General features: G+C 43.2%; 1 protein-coding gene across 3 annotated transcripts in view; it reads right to left on the bottom strand.

Annotated features, from left to right (window-relative positions):
• Positions 1–15,996, bottom strand: part of DCAF6 (DDB1 and CUL4 associated factor 6) — a 345,809-nt gene that overhangs the window by 279,329 nt on the left and 50,484 nt on the right. For all 3 annotated transcript variants that reach the window (XM_083173172.1, XM_083173173.1, XM_083173174.1), the window contains exon 3: positions 2,656–2,717. In XM_083173172.1, coding sequence (XP_083029298.1) covers positions 2,656–2,717 — 62 coding nt within the window. The remainder of the gene's footprint in view (positions 1–2,655; positions 2,718–15,996) is intronic.

Genomic DNA, 15,996 nt, shown 5'->3' with positions numbered 1-15,996 from the left:
TATATATAGTCACACTAAGTATAATTATATATATATACCTGTGTTTGACCACATCCTGGGAAGTGGGTGCTGTTTGCGCCCCATTCTTAGGAATGGCGAGTGTGTTGGTACTTCTGTATCTATATATTAGGGTTGATTTTTAATTAACCTTTGTTACTGTGATCATAGCTTTCTCACGCACCCTAGATATATATATAAACAAGACGGTGAGGCACTCATAGCCTTTCCAAGAAATGGCTCCATCGCATTTCTTGGAAAGGCTACGAGTGCCTCACCGTGTTGTTCCTGCATTTTCTGTAGTGAAGGCACTGGCTCAGCTTGCTTAAGTTTCAGGGAGTGCCAAACCCTGGTTGTGTGTGTGTATATATATATATATATATATATATATATATATATATATATATATATATATATATATATATATATATATATATATACATACATATATATATATCACTGCCATCTGTTGACAGCAAGTGAAAATACTGTACATCTCTTTCTCTGTCACACATGCACAAACACAGAGGTAATCACAAGGTAGCAGACTAGCTTTTGAAGCATTTGCTTTGAGTGGGCTTACTAGTAGAATATAAATTAAAAAAAAGAGAGACTCTAAAATTATATTAAAGTGATCTGGAGCATGTGTTTATACCATGTATACCCCTTATCCCCAACAATTTTCCTGTAACAGTCTGCTTCCCTATGACGATCAATAGATCTCCCACAGATATAAATTAGTAGCCCCAAGCCTCTTTTTGCATTAATCCCTAAAGGAAAAACTGAAAACATTGTTTACAAAGACATTTGATGCACTAAGCTTTAAAAGTGATAAAATGGAGATTGGCAAACAACCAACCAATCAGCTCCTGCCTCACATTTTTCAAACACAGGGCCAGATTCTCTAAGCTTCAAAAGTGATAAAATGGAGAGTGATAAACAGCCAACCAATCAGCCCCTACCTGACATGTCACAGACTGTGTTTGAAAAAGGTCAGACAGGAGCTGATTGGATGGCTGTTATCACTCACCATTTGATCACTTTTGAAGCTTAGAGGATCTGGCCCACAGTCTGTGACATAGTTGGTTGTTTATCACTTTTGAAACTTAGAGCATCTGGCCCTTGGTGATAATTTTTTATCTAAAATATAGATCACAATATTGAGGGGTATTCAATGCTGTGGCAAGGGGGTTTCTATGGCGAGGGTGGCTTATTTTCAGCGAATAAAAGCCATCTTCGCCATCAAACTCCCTCGCTGTATTCAATGATTGGCCAGAATCCTTGCTGTGAGGTCTCTCATGGTGAGGATCCCCTTAAACGGCAAGGTTCGCCGCAAATGCAGCGAGTCCACTGCATTTTGTGGCGAGCCTCACAGTTTTAATGGCTCACCAAAGGGAACCAGCAAGGTGGAAACGGCGAGTTAAGGGGAGTGAGTTGAATACACTGGAGGCAAACTATCGGCACTTCTTGCCGCATAGCTTGCCATCAGGGGCATTGAATACCTCTATTTAAGTGACACTACGGTCTTCTAAAATTAGTTCCGCTAAGCAATAACAGACATTCACTTTAGAGAAGCTGCCACAAACTACAGTATATTAATAATATAAATTAAACAATACTAAAAGCTACATCTCCTCTCCTGATGTTTCCTGGAGCAGCAGTGACTCTGTTAGGAAGAGAGGCTACAGGTATCTGGGAGCAAAACACTGGGAATAATAGCACAGTCAGGAAGACGTGGGGTGTAAAACCAATGCTTATAAATTCAATGATGCTGCATTTCGGACGAAGCAAATGCATTTGAAATAATGAAATTGAGCATCCCTTTCCTTGTGCACAAACCAGGAGGGGACAAGGGACAGAATGATGTGGAAACTGAGGGGCCAGGCTAACTGTGTCTTCGCACTACCAGGTTACAGCATTCCTGGTAACAGCCCAGTCAGCCAGCCACTGGATGAAAAGGGCACTAAATTATCAAAACAATTATATACAGTATAATAGGGTTGAGGATAGAATTCAGTAAAAATAAAAATAGAAAATGATCTAACCTTCAGCCAAATGTACTCATTTTTGAGCTGCCCACAGGGCTACTGCAGTTTCAGATAGCACTTTAAGACAATCTCATTTTACTTCCTGCCTACTCCATTTTCTAGGTTCTTTATATCTTAACGTATAATAAGCTACTCTCACATATATTTACAGATAAAGTCTCACTTAGACGTGCAGCACATACTTTTTGTGCTATGCGATGTGCGCGGGAGCGTGCATCGCACAACCAAAACGCACCATTAAGTATCCAGGAATACATTTCCACTTATTTTTGGGCTTGCTTCTCTGAGGCCCATGATTAGTGATGTAGTGATTACCTGATTTTTAGAATTAACAAATTTGTCCAGCCCTATAGGAGACACCCCACTTAAACAGCCTGCCCTCTGCTGTACCCACCCATGGAAGGAACAGCCAAGGTTTAGTGCTCACCACTTGGTGAAAAGATGCTAGGCTCAGGCTCATGCGCACTGCACATATTCACTGTTTGGATACACGCCCTAACCACTGTTCACCCTTGAGTGTATTATATTGTTACAAGTATCTTCAATACAGTTTAGGTTGTTAGCGTTCCAAGAATAGTAGCCTGGATTAGTATTTCATCATTTTACTTACACAGCCATCATGCACATTTAGTGCAGCTTCCAATTTAAGTCTTTGAATAAACTCTCTTCTTCCTGTTTGAAAAATGAAATAAGAAATAAAGTGAAACAATAGAAATATAATTTAATTTATTAAAAACAAAATTGAAACAAGAAGGAAATGACACCTCCTAAAAAAAACACACAAAAAAAAACACACACATTTGTGGAATTATATTAAATATATGAAGGAACAACTGCCCTAATGTATCATCCTATTTAGAGCCGATAAGGAGAGCCATTATGTCCTGCCTCTTCGGCTCTCCTTATCGTTGCCCCCCCTGGCTGGCATCACGAGATCTAATGTGCAGCCCGGAGTCGGTAGCAGTGACAGCATTATCCCTGCTGTGAGGATAGGATATTGCAACTACAGCACCAGCCCTTGGCTGGCAGTTTTGGAAGGGGAGCCTTTTACAAGTGATGTATGCCTGACAGGCATCAATACATCGCCAGAGTCCCGATCACCACTGCGGCTGCCCAAAAATGGCAGCACAAAAGCAGTAAGCAGCAGGCTGCCTTTACCGCATGCTATCCTTTCTAACAACACATTAAGCCTATGCACTTAATGTTATTTCATATATCTGCCCGACTTCCTGTTGGTCTATTGGACCAAAGAAACACAAGTGAGCTTTGAATTTTTTCATTACAACCTAAAGTAAGGGTTTTTTTTTTTTTTTTTTCTTAGTTATCCTTTAAAATATGTGTTTTAAATTGTGGCTTGAAATTTTCATTTCTATTGAAAACTTCTGCGCATGCAAAACCAATGCATAAGGAATAGGCATTTTGTATGTTGCATATTAGGGCATTATAGAGCACTAGTTACCAGCCCTTCAAAATGACGGTACTACATAACAGTTGAATTGCTCAGTTTGGTACCATCTAGTGACCGCCAGCTTGCAAAACACTTGAATTTACCCATAGATGTGAAACATAGTTAACCTTTCATTATATAGGATATGTACATTTTCAAAACCCTCTTTTATATTGTCCACTTGGTCTACGGGTAGTATTTGAAGAGTTCTGAAACACCAGAGTTACCCATGTAAAATATGGATATGACAAAACTGAACAATTTTATCTACACCAGGGGTTCCCAAAGTTCTTGAATCACGGCACCCCGAAGCATCAGAAATGTTTTCGGTGCACCCCTAGGCTAAAGATTTCTTATACAGAAAGTCAGAAACAAATATTAAGTTAAATAAATTGTGTTTATATCTTATCCTTATGGTCAGTTAGACCACCAAACCAGGGCCCCCTGCAAGTCCCCCAAGGCACCCCAGGGTGCCACGGCGCACCGTTTGGGAACCACTGATCTACACTGATATTTCTGCCCACATACAGTATTTATGCACAAGCACCGTATTAAATAACCAGTGTGCAGAGTTTCTCTTTTGCATAAGGAAAAATACCTGTCCTGCTTTAGGAAATATCCCAAATTAACAAATGCTCACAAAAGCGGTTTTGGCTTTTAAGATATACAACAATAAAATAAAAGGAGTTGAGTCCATTTTACAGCATTCATAAAGAGTTGGAATACCTTTTGATGCACGAACAGGTTTCAGTTTTTAGGAATATGTTCCTTTAGGTTTGAGAACAGGGCTGCGGGGATTTACAACTTTTCATCCATCCAATAGCATTAGTGAGGTCAGGCACCGTGTTGAGCGATAAGGTCTTGCTTGCAATCAGTGTTCCAATTCATCAACATGGTGTTTAGCAAGGTTAAAGTCCATGAACTGTGCAGGCCAGTCATGGACACATTTCTAACGGTACTTCCTTTGTGTGGGGGAATGGTCAAGCTGACAAGGACCTTCTACAAACTATTGCCAAACAATTGAAAGCACACACTTCTCTAGAATATCATGGTAAAGAGATTTAGGTACTCTTTACCTAGCACGGCGGCCATCGCATGCACTAAAAAAACGGGTGCGACGCGATGCCCGCGATTTCCCATAGGGAACAATGTTAAAAGTCTCAATGGACGCGATTTTAGTGTTCAATGCCTCAATGCCCGCGATTTTTCCATAGAAAACAATGTTAAATGGGCCACAGAGCCCTAATAGTCCCCCTGAAGTCTGAAATGGCCCCCACAATTGTTAACGCCACCCCACGATCAACTTGAACCCGAAGCGTGGCGAGCGCAGCGAGCCCGCGAGGGGCGGCGGTACGCGTCCTACGACCTTTTCATACCCCCACTATCCACGTCGGCATGGAGCTGAGAATAGAATAGTGTGGCGAGCGCAGCGAGCCACCGAGCCCGAAGCGTGGCGAGCGCACGCGGATACCTTCACAGGTAAACGCGTCCCTTCGCAGGCTTCACAGGTATCCGCTCGCCACGCTTCGGGCTCGGTGGCTCGCTGCGCTCACCACACTATTCTATTCTCAACTCCACGCCGACATGGATAGTGGAGGTATGAAAAGGTCGGAGGACGCGTACCGCTGCGCTCGCCACGCTTCGGGTTCACGTTGATCGTGGGGTGGCGTTAACAATTGTGGGGGCCATTTCAGACTTCAGGGGGACTATTAGGGCTCTGTGGCCCATTTAACATTGTTTCCTATGGAAAAATCGCGAGCATTGAGGCATTGAACACTAAAATCGCGTCCATTGACAATTTTAACATTGTTCCCTATGGGAAATCGCGGGCATCGCGTCACACCCGTTTTTTTAGTGCATGCGATGGCCGCGATTTTTTACCCGCGATGCCAATCGCGGGCGCCGTGCTAGGTAAAGAGTACCGAGATTTATATTCAACTGAAAAGGAGGGACTCAGGCCAAACCAGTCCCAGGCCATTTATCCTATCCAGATTCACACATGCCATAGGCATAATTCATGACTCTAGAGCAGGGGTGGGGAACCTCCGGCCCGCAGGCTGGATACGGCCCCCGCACCCTGCTTGTCCGGCCCGCCCGTCCAGCTGCATATTTTATTGTTTAAGCAGCCGCCCGCCCGCCTGGCTGGCTATATTACTGCAGTAATATAGCTGTGCGGGTGGGCGGCTGATTAATCAGTAATATAGGTGGGCAAGCGGTGGGCTGATTAAGCTTGATTCAGCCGCCCGCCCGCCTATATTACTGATTAACCAGCCGGCCGCCCGCCCGCCGAGCAATGTTCCTATCCTACCTATTCAGCCGCCCGCCTACATGGATGGCTGCTGCCGCGGGGAGATATTAACACGCGCCCGCCAATCACAGTGGCTGTGGATGTAATGCGTCCACAGTGATTGGCGGGCGTGATGCGGGCGGTAGGGAGACTGGTCGCCTGATTTAGGATCAGTCAGTGCATGTGCATGGGCGGGAGCATCCTACAACAGCTGCAGCAGCAGTTCTGTAAATGCTGCTCCTCTCACCCTCCCTTCCCCAGTGACTGACAGATCCAGGGGTTGTCATTTACCCCCTGATTCACACCCAAACAGGTTTATGTGATTATCTCTGATTATCATAATCAGAGATAATCACATAAACCTGTTTGGGGGTGACACTGCCACTTTCTCCACTTTTTATGAGTAAATGACAACCCCTGGATTAATGCTGTGCATTAATTAGCCAGCCCTGGTGTCTCTGGCCACATGTATATGCCCTGTGTATAATGCCCACGTGTATATGCTGCTGCCCTGTGTATAATGCCCATATGTATATGCCTCTACCCTGTCTATAAATCCCACATGTATATGCCGCTGCCCATGTGTATAATGCCCACATGTATATGCCGCTGCCCTGTGTATAATGCCCACATGTATATGCCGCTGCCCTGTGTATAATGCCCACATGTATATGCCGCTGCCCTGTGTATAATGTCCACGTGTATATGCCGCTGCCCTGTGTATAATGTCCACGTGTATATGCCGCTGCCCGTGTGTATAATGCCCACGTGTATATGACGCTGCCCGTTCTATAATGCCCACATGTATTTTTAAGTTGATCATTTTTATATGGCCCCCGAAGGGTTTTCAAATTTTCCAAATGGCCCTTGGTAGAAAAAAGGTTCCCCACCCCTGCTCTAGAGAATGTATTTCAACTGCTTATCTTCTCTTTAAGACTGAGGGGCAGATTTATTAAGCTCGGTGAAGTGATAAAGTGTCTGGTTTTTATCACCAGTCAATCAGCTCCTAACTGTGAAGTTACAGGCTTGGTTTGAAAAATGACAGGTAGGAGCTGATTGGCTGGTGATAAAAACCGGTTACTTTATCACTTTACCGAGCTTAATAAATCTACCCCTGAGTACACAACTACAGATTTATCTGTCCAACCTATCTGGTGGGAGCAAAAATCTGGCAATGTATGGGAGAATATGAGACTTAATCATTTGCTCCGAAATTCTGGAAAACAAACAACAGTAATTCAGATAAATTGGTTAAAGTCATTTAAAAATGTATCAAATTAAACTGAACAATTATTTTTATCCATTTTCCAGTGTTTGGGAGCAATTTATCGATTGTCATTTTCGCTCTTTCCAGATTCCCACCAGATAGATTGGACAGATAAGTCTGTAGGTGTAGGCCAGCAGTCTGTCAGGGACTCATCAGCATATTGACACTTTACAGAACTATTAATGTAGAGATACGTAGCACATACTGTATTCCTGGAAGAGTAGGGGAAACCTAGCAAGTGATTATACATAAACATAGCTGTTGCCAAAGGCATACCAGCAATTTTGTAAGTTAAGGCCCCCATACTGTACATTAGGCTGACTAAGGACAAGTGGACCCCGATTTCCCTTGAGCTTCCCCGGCAGCTCCCCGGGAGAGCTCACTGATATTTGGCACTTCATGTGCCTTCCTTTTACATGTGATAAATCACATGTGATTTATCACATGTAAACCCAGGAAGTGCCAGACGGGGGAGGTAGAATTGAAAAATATTATTCAAAAGAATGGGCAGCCACTGATTGGCCAAGCAGTTGCCACCCAGTCATTTAAATAGTAGTTAGCAAATCTCCCTGCCGCCCACTAGTCACCGCCCAGCTTACACCAGACCCCACACAACGTATCGGATGCGGTACATCACGGGTGCTTAGCACCCATGATGTGTCACTGATGGCTGCACATAACAGCACGTCTGGCCTCTAACTCCAAGCCAATACACACTGGACCATGAATCAGATACGATCGGATGCCATACATTTTCGATTTGGGCCAATTTTATTAGCCCAAATTGCATGGTGTATGAGGGCCTTTAGACACACAGCCAAATGCTTTATTTGTTATTGTTTACTGGAGCATGATTGCTGGTTCTTGTTATGATTATCTTACGCTTCTTGAACTATTTTTTGCCCAGCTGTAAGGTATTTGATTATTTCTTTACCAACATGGAATACACCTGCCAGCGACCAATTAGTTTGTCTGTTCCCAGCACTCATTGCTGGATCATTAATGTTTCTGTCTACAAAACCAAGGAACGTCTGTTTGGATTTATGTTGCCTGTTTAAGGTTTCTGGCTACCAAGATTCCTGGATAAATGCTACTGTTGATGTTCCGCGAGCTTCTGTATCTGCTAAACTAAAACTCTGGTACAATATTTACCAGTTTAGCATTCTGCTGTTGTTTCTGGACTCTATTTGCTTCTACCATTATTATAAGTATCCAGCAATGTGCATATTATGTTTATCTGTATGCACCTGCTATTATTATTACCCTTACTAAACATCATTAGGGCTATTTGATGAAAAAGGAGTAATAATGTCCAATACGTGACACTGTAAAACAAAACGTAAAAAAAAAATGTTGCTGTGTATCTGTTGAGATTTCAACATAGATTCAAATATTACATACCTTTTTCTCATAAGTTTTCATGAAAAGTAAAAGACTTGGTTTTGAGGGGAAATATTACATTTCCTTTACAAAACAGTTGTGGACTGTGACAACAAAATTTTGTGATATTTTGTTGAGAACTGTATCACAGAATTTAAACCTTAAAAAATAAAATAGAAACCTTAAAAAATAAAATAACAAAAAATTGATATGTGAAAACTTGCCCAAATGTCCTATAAGTGACAGTAGGAGGGTCCACTGGAGTGATTTATCTAGCGCTCATACAACCAAAAAGACCATCCCAGGATCTTCAAATTCATACATTCTGCTTAACTCAAATAAAGACACTTTTCTCACATTACAGTCCTGATAGTTACCAAAGCTGTGACCTTCACAGAAAACTCAATTATGTTTGCACCCATTTACAAAGTGAGTAAGTTAACTGACAAGATTGAACTTTCCAGCATTTATTTCACATATTTTGTTACCATTGTCACTTGAATACAAACAGTTCTATATATATTGAATAGGTGATACCTGTATATTAAATAGGATATATATATATATATATATATATATATATATATATAAATAAATTATATTGTACAAGTTGTAAATGAAGGGAACCACCGGAAAGCATAGCATTTAAAGTGTGCTTGTGCAACTTCATGAGTAGCAACATGCCATTAAACAACTTTGTCATGGAACATTCCAGGCTGCTGGATAGTGCTTACAAACATTCTCAGCAATGACAAATCATGGGGGCAATATGCCAGCTGCTCACGTCATTGGTGGAGATGCTGATCTTGTGTCAGCTTAATGCATTGATGGACAATCACCGTCACCAGAGGCCACCGGCTTCTTACTGCTTTATGTCCTGTCAGTCCCTTTCTAGGTTGTGTGCTTCAACAGTTAAAGCTCTTGGTCTGTACTTTGTGCCTGTGAGCTTCACCTCTTAACCCCTTCCCGACATTTGACGTACATTTACGTCATGGTCGGGAAGCACTTCCCGACACATGGCGTAAATGTACGTCATGGATTTAAACTGTCACCGCGTCTATAGACGCGGTGACAGTTTCAACATGTCTGCTGTCCCTGACAGCAGACATGTCCGTGCATGCCCCGGGGGGGCTGCGATGCCGCCCCCCCGTCGGCGATCGCTGTGATTGGCTGTTCAGTGTGAACAGCCATTCACAGCGTTTTCCTGTGTCACCGGCGAATAACGTTCGCCGGTGACACGGGATCAGAGGTGATTGGTGCTGTAAAGTACAGCACCAATCACCGCGGGGTGTAAGGGTGACACTGGTGTCACCCCACCTCACCCCGCCCGCCCCCAAAGGCCGTGATTGGTCCGTCGGTCCGACGGACCAATCACAGCCAAGGAGGGGGATTTAAACTAACGGTGACTGCACTGCAGACGCCATTCCGGTCTGGAAAGCGTGCAGTGCGGTCACCGTACCCCCCTGCCGCCATACTGACCAGAATACTTGCTGCAATACTTACCTGATCGCTGCTGATTGCTTCCTGGATCCTGTTCAATAATTGTGCCTTCCTGTGAAATTGTGCTGCTGCAGTGTACTAGCTAGATAGATAGAGAGATAGAGAGATAGATAGAGAGAGATAGAGAGAGATAGAGAGAGAGAGATAGAGAGAGATAGAGAGAGATAGAGAGAGAGATAGTGTCAGAGAGTGCTATATTTTGTGCTGCTGCAGTGTGATATAGTTATAGATAGAGAGAGAGAGAGAGAGAGAGATAGAGAGAGAGGCCTACTGACAGAGTGCTATATTTTGTGCTGCTGCAGTGTGATAGTTATAGAGAGATAGAGAGAGATAGAGAGAGAGAGAGATAGAGAGAGATAGAGAGAGATAGAGAGAGAGATAGTGTCAGAGAGTGCTATATTTTGTGCTGCTGCAGTGTGATATAGTTATAGATAGAGAGAGAGAGAGAGAGATAGAGAGAGAGGCCTACTGACAGAGTGCTATATTTTGTGCTGCTGCAGTGTGATAGTTATAGAGAGATAGAGAGAGATAGAGAGAGAGAGATAGAGAGAGATAGAGAGAGATAGTGACAGATTGTGCTATATATTTTTTATATAACTGACTGCTGCCCCCTCCTTTTGTGCTGATCAGTATAAATTAACTGATCAGCAACTTTTTGGGGGCGCAGGTTTTTTTTAATATATAGATATACCTGTCAGTGCTGCTGCTGCAGTGTCATAGAGTGATAGATAGTGATAGATAGTGAGAGATAGAGAGATAGAGAGAGATAGTGATAGAGAGTGCTAAATTTTGTGTCTGCTGTCCCCGCCTTTTGTGCTGATCACTATATCTGAGGTGATCAGCAACTTTTTTGGGGGTACAGAGGTTTTTTTTTTTTTATATATACCTGTCAGTTGCACCAAAGGTTGTGCACCTGCTGCACCTCACTGGTAATCAGTGTCGCATCACTGATCACCTTTTTTTTTTGTGTGTGTGCTGTGGGGTATTTTTTTAATTTTTTTTTTTTACACACACTGTGATTTTGTGGGTGTCCTGTGGCCGCTGTGCGCTGATCAGTGACGTACATCACTGATCATCTCTTTCGGCACAGGGTTGATCTATTTTTTTTTTTTTTTTTGATCAAATTCCTGTTGCCTTTGAGCGCTGTTCAGTGACAGACGTTACTGACCAACATCTGTGCTCAATTTTTGGCGCAGGACCTTTTTTTTTTTAACCCCTTCCTTTTTTTTTTTTTTAACCCCTTCATTTTTTTTTTTTTTAACACCTTCATTTTTTTTTTTTTTTATTGGTATAAAGTATTTTTTTTTTTTTTCTGCACTACATACACACTACACACTACATACCCCCCGGATTGAAATAAAGTTTGTGCCCCCCCCTACACTATACACGTGTTGAAACATTTCACTACCGGTAACACAAAAATAAAAATGGCATCCCAAATGTCCTCCCAAATGTCCTCCCAAATGTCCTCCCAATCATCCAGGAGAATGTATTCAGTGGAGGAGGCATATGCCATGCTTGCTTCTGACTCTGACACAGCCAGTGATGCAAGCGGGGAATTTGAAGGATTTGCCTTAAGCTCCTCTTCCTCCTCTGCTGATGAGGGACCCCCTCAAAGACGCCCCCGTAGATCAGCTGAGATTCCCCCCCCAATAATTGATCTAGTATGGACCCCACCACCAGACAATTTTGAGCCCCAGGTTCCTGAGTTTTTGGCCATGCCAGGAATCCAATTTGATTCCACAGGTCTCAGAGAAATTGACTTTTTCAAATTATTTTTCTCTGATGATTTTATAAATTTAATGGTGGACCAAACTAATTTATATGCCCAGCAGTTTATTGCTCAAAACCCCACGTCATCATTTGCTAGGTGGACCCCTGTAGATGCAGTAGAGATGATGACGTTTTGGGGTCTGGTGTTTCATATGGGCATAGTAAAAAAGCCAGAAATTAGGCAATATTGGAGTACAGATGTTCTGTACAGTACTCCATTTTACCGTATGGCCATGCCCCGGACTCGATTTGAGACAATTCTTAAATTCATACATTACACCGATAATGCACAGTGCCCACCCAGAGATGATCCCACCTTTGACCGGCTATTCAAAGTCAGGCCGGTCATTGATCATTTCAGTGCCAAATTTGAAGAGGTGTACATCCCTGAAAAATTTATTTGTATCGACGAGTCCCTTATACATTTTAAAGGAAGGGTTAAATTCCGCCAGTACCTTCCCAGTAAGAGGGCAAGGTATGGCATAAAAATGTATAAACTGTGTGAAAGCACCTCAGGGTACACCCACAGGTTTAGGGTTTATGAAGGGAAGGATTCAAGAATTCAACCGCCAGAATGCCCCCCCTCCCTCGTAGGTGTTAGTGGGAAAATTGTCTGGGATTTAGTGCACCCCTTCCTGGATAAAGGTTATCACCTCTATGTGGATAACTTTTACACTAGCATCCCCCTGTTTAAGGCCCTTGGTTCAAGAGGTACAGCAGCTTGCGGTACTGTGCGCAAGAACCAAAGAGGCCTCCCAAAAACGCACATTGCCCAAGTAATGAGAAGGGGTGAAAGCAGGGGAATATGCACCGAAAATATGTTGTTGGTCAAATATAAGGACAAGAGGGATGTCCTTATACGGACAACAATTCACGGAGACAGTACCACCTCCGTCCCTGTACGAGGTACCAGTACCCACACCTCAAAACCTAATTGTATCCTGGATTACAATAGGTACATGGGCGGAGTGGATCTTTCAGATCAGGTACTGAAGCCGTACAGTGCCCTGCGGAAAACAAAAATCTGGTACAAGAAGGTGGCCGTGTATATCATCCAGATGGCACTGTATAACGCTTACGTGCTATTCCGTTCTACCGGCCAGAGGGGGACATTTATGCACTTTCAAGAGGAAGTCATAAAGGGCCTAATATTTGGGAACCAGCAGGCAGAGGGCCCCAGTACTTCTAGTACTGGCCCCCGTATTGTACCAGGGCAGCATTTTCCTGATGAAATCCCCTCCACTGGAAAAAAGGGCAGGACACAAAAAAGGTGCAAAGTTTGCTATAAAAAGGGAATAAGAAAGCAAACTATTTTCCAGTGTGACACTTGCCCCGACAAACCCGGCCTATGTATAAAGGAGTGTTTTAAATTATACCACACATCTATGGAATATTAGGTTCATAATTTCACCGTGCTTCGGGGGTCTTGCTAATGCCACATAGCACCCACCATTCATTCCACCAGAATCTGAGCCGCAAAATCCAAAAATCACTCCTTCCCTTCTGAGTCCTGCCATGCACCCAACTGGTATTTTTTGGTCACATGTGAGGCATTGCCGTACTCGGGAGATATTGGGGCACAGATTTTGGGGTGCTTTTTCTCCTTCATACCTTCTGAAAATGAAAAATTTTGAGCCAGAACTGCATTTTTGTGTAAAAAATGTAATTTTTCTTTTTCACTGCCCACTTGTATCAAAATTGGTGAAACCCCTGGGGGTTTTAAATGTACACTATACCCCTAGATGAATTCCCTGAGGGGTGTAGTTTTCAAAATGGGGTGACTTGTGGGGGGGTTCCACTGTATTGGTGCTTGGGGGGTCTTGCTAATGCGACATAGCACCCACCAAAATTCCACCAGAATTTGTGCTGCAAACTCCAAATATCACTCCTTCCCTTCTGAGTCCTGCCACTTTTTGGTCACACATGAGGCATTGCCGTACTCGGGAGAAATTGGGGCACAGATTTTGGGGTGCTTTGTCTCCTTCATTCCTTGTGAAAATGAAATATTTTGAGCCAGAACTGCATTTTTGTGTAAAAAAATGTAATTTTTCATTTTCACTGCCCACTTGTATCAAAATTGGTGAAACCCCTGGGGGTTTGAAATGTACACTATACCCCTAGATGAATTCCCTGAGGGGTGTAGTTTGCAAAATGGGGTGACTTGTGGGGGGGTTCCACTGTATTGGTGCAACATAGCACCCACCATTCATTCCACCAGAATCTGTGCTGCAAAATCCAAAAATCACTCCTTCCCTTCTGAGTCCTGCCATGCACCCAACTGGTATTTTTTGGTCACATGTGAGGCATTGCCGTACTCGGGAGAAATTGGGGCACAGATTTTGGGGTGCTTTTTCTCCTTCATACCTTCTGAAAATGAAAAATTTTGAGCCAGAACTGCATTTTTGTGTAAAAAATGTAATTTTTCTTTTTCACTGCCCACTTGTATCAAAATTGGTGAAACCCCTGGGGGTTTTAAATGTACACTATACCCCTAGATGAATTCCCTGAGGGGTGTAGTTTGCAAAATGGGGTCACTTGTGGGGGGGTTCTACTGTATTGGTGCTTGGGGGGTCTTGCTAATGCGACATAGCACCCACCAAAATTCCACCAGAATCTGAGCTGCAAAATCCAAAAATCACTCCTTCCCTTTTGAGTCCTGCCATGCACCCAACTGGTATTTTTTGGTCACATGTGAGGCATTGCCGTACTCGGGAGAAATTGGGGCACAGATTTTGGGGTGCTTTTTCTCCTTCATACCTTCTGAAAATGAAAAATTTTGAGCCAGAACTGCATTTTTGTGTAAAAAATGTAATTTTTCTTTTTCACTGCCCACTTGTATCAAAATTGGTGAAACCCCTGGGGGTTTTAAATGTACACTATACCCCTAGATGAATTCCCTGAGGGGTGTAGTTTGCAAAATGGGGTCACTTGTGGGGGGGTTCTACTGTATTGGTGCTTGGGGGGTCTTGCTAATGCGACATAGCACCCACCAAAATTCCACCAGAATCTGAGCTGCAAAATCCAAAAATCACTCCTTCCCTTTTGAGTCCTGCCATGCACCCAACTGGTATTTTTTGGTCACATGTGAGGCATTGCCGTACTCGGGAGAAATTGGGGCACAGATTTTGGGGTGCTTTTTCTCCTTCATATCTTCTGAAAATGAAAAATTTTGAGCCAGAACTGCATTTTTGTGTAAAAAATGTAATTTTTCATGTTCACTGCCCACTTGTATCAAAATTGGTGAAACCCCTGGGGGTTTGAAATGTACACTATACCCCTAGATGAATTCCCTGAGGGGTGTAGTTTGCAAAATGGGGTGACTTGTGGGGGGGTTCCACTGTATTGGTGCTTGGGGGGTCTTGCTAATGCGACATAGCACCCACCAAAATTCCACCAGAATCTGAGCCACAAAATCCAAAAATCACTCCTTCCGTTCTGAGTCCTGCCATGCACCCAACTGGTATTTTTTGGTCACATGTGAGGCATTGCCGTACTCGGAAGAAATTGGGGCACATATTTTGGGGTGCTTTTTCTCCTTCATACCTTCTGAAAATGAAAAATTGTGAGCCAGAACTGCATTTTTGTGTAAAAAAATGTAATTTTTCATTTTCACTGCCCACTTGTATCAAAATTGGTGAAACCCCTGGGGGTTTGAAATGTACACTATACCCCTAGATGAATTCCCTGAGGGGTGTACTTTGCAAAATGGGGTGACTTGTGGGGGGGTTCCACTGTATTGGTGCAACATAGCACCCACCATTCATTCCACCAGAATGTGTGCTGCAAAATCCAAAAATCACTCCTTCCGTTCTGAGTCCTGCCATGCACCCAACTGGTATTTTTTGGTCACATGTGAGGCATTGCCGTACTCGGGAGATATTGGGGCACAGATTTTGGGGTGCTTTTTCTCCTTCATACCTTCTGAAAATGAAAAATTTTGAGCCAGAACTGCATTTTTGTGTAAAAAAATGTAATTTTTCATTTTCACTGCCCACTTGTATCAAAATTGGTGAAACCCCTGGGGGTTTGAAATGTACACTATACCCCTAGATGAATTCCCTGAGGGGTGTAGTTTTCAAAATGGGGTGACTTGTGGGGGGGTTCCACTGTATTGGTGCTTGGGGGGTCTTGCTAATGCGACATAGCACCCACCAAAATTCCACCAGAATCTGAGCTGCAAAATCCAAAAATCACTCCTTCCCTTCTGAGTCCTGCCATGCACCCAACTGGTATTTTTTGGTCACATGTGAGGCATTGCCGTACTCGGGAGAAATTGGGGCACAGATTTTGGGGTGCT

Source organism: Crinia signifera, chromosome 2 (assembly GCF_055691185.1).
Source record: "Crinia signifera chromosome 2, ASM5569118v1, whole genome shotgun sequence".
Lineage (NCBI taxonomy): Eukaryota > Metazoa > Chordata > Amphibia > Anura > Myobatrachidae > Crinia > Crinia signifera.
The sequence above is the reverse complement of the archived record's forward strand: the minus strand, read 5'-3'. Positions and strand labels throughout refer to the sequence as shown.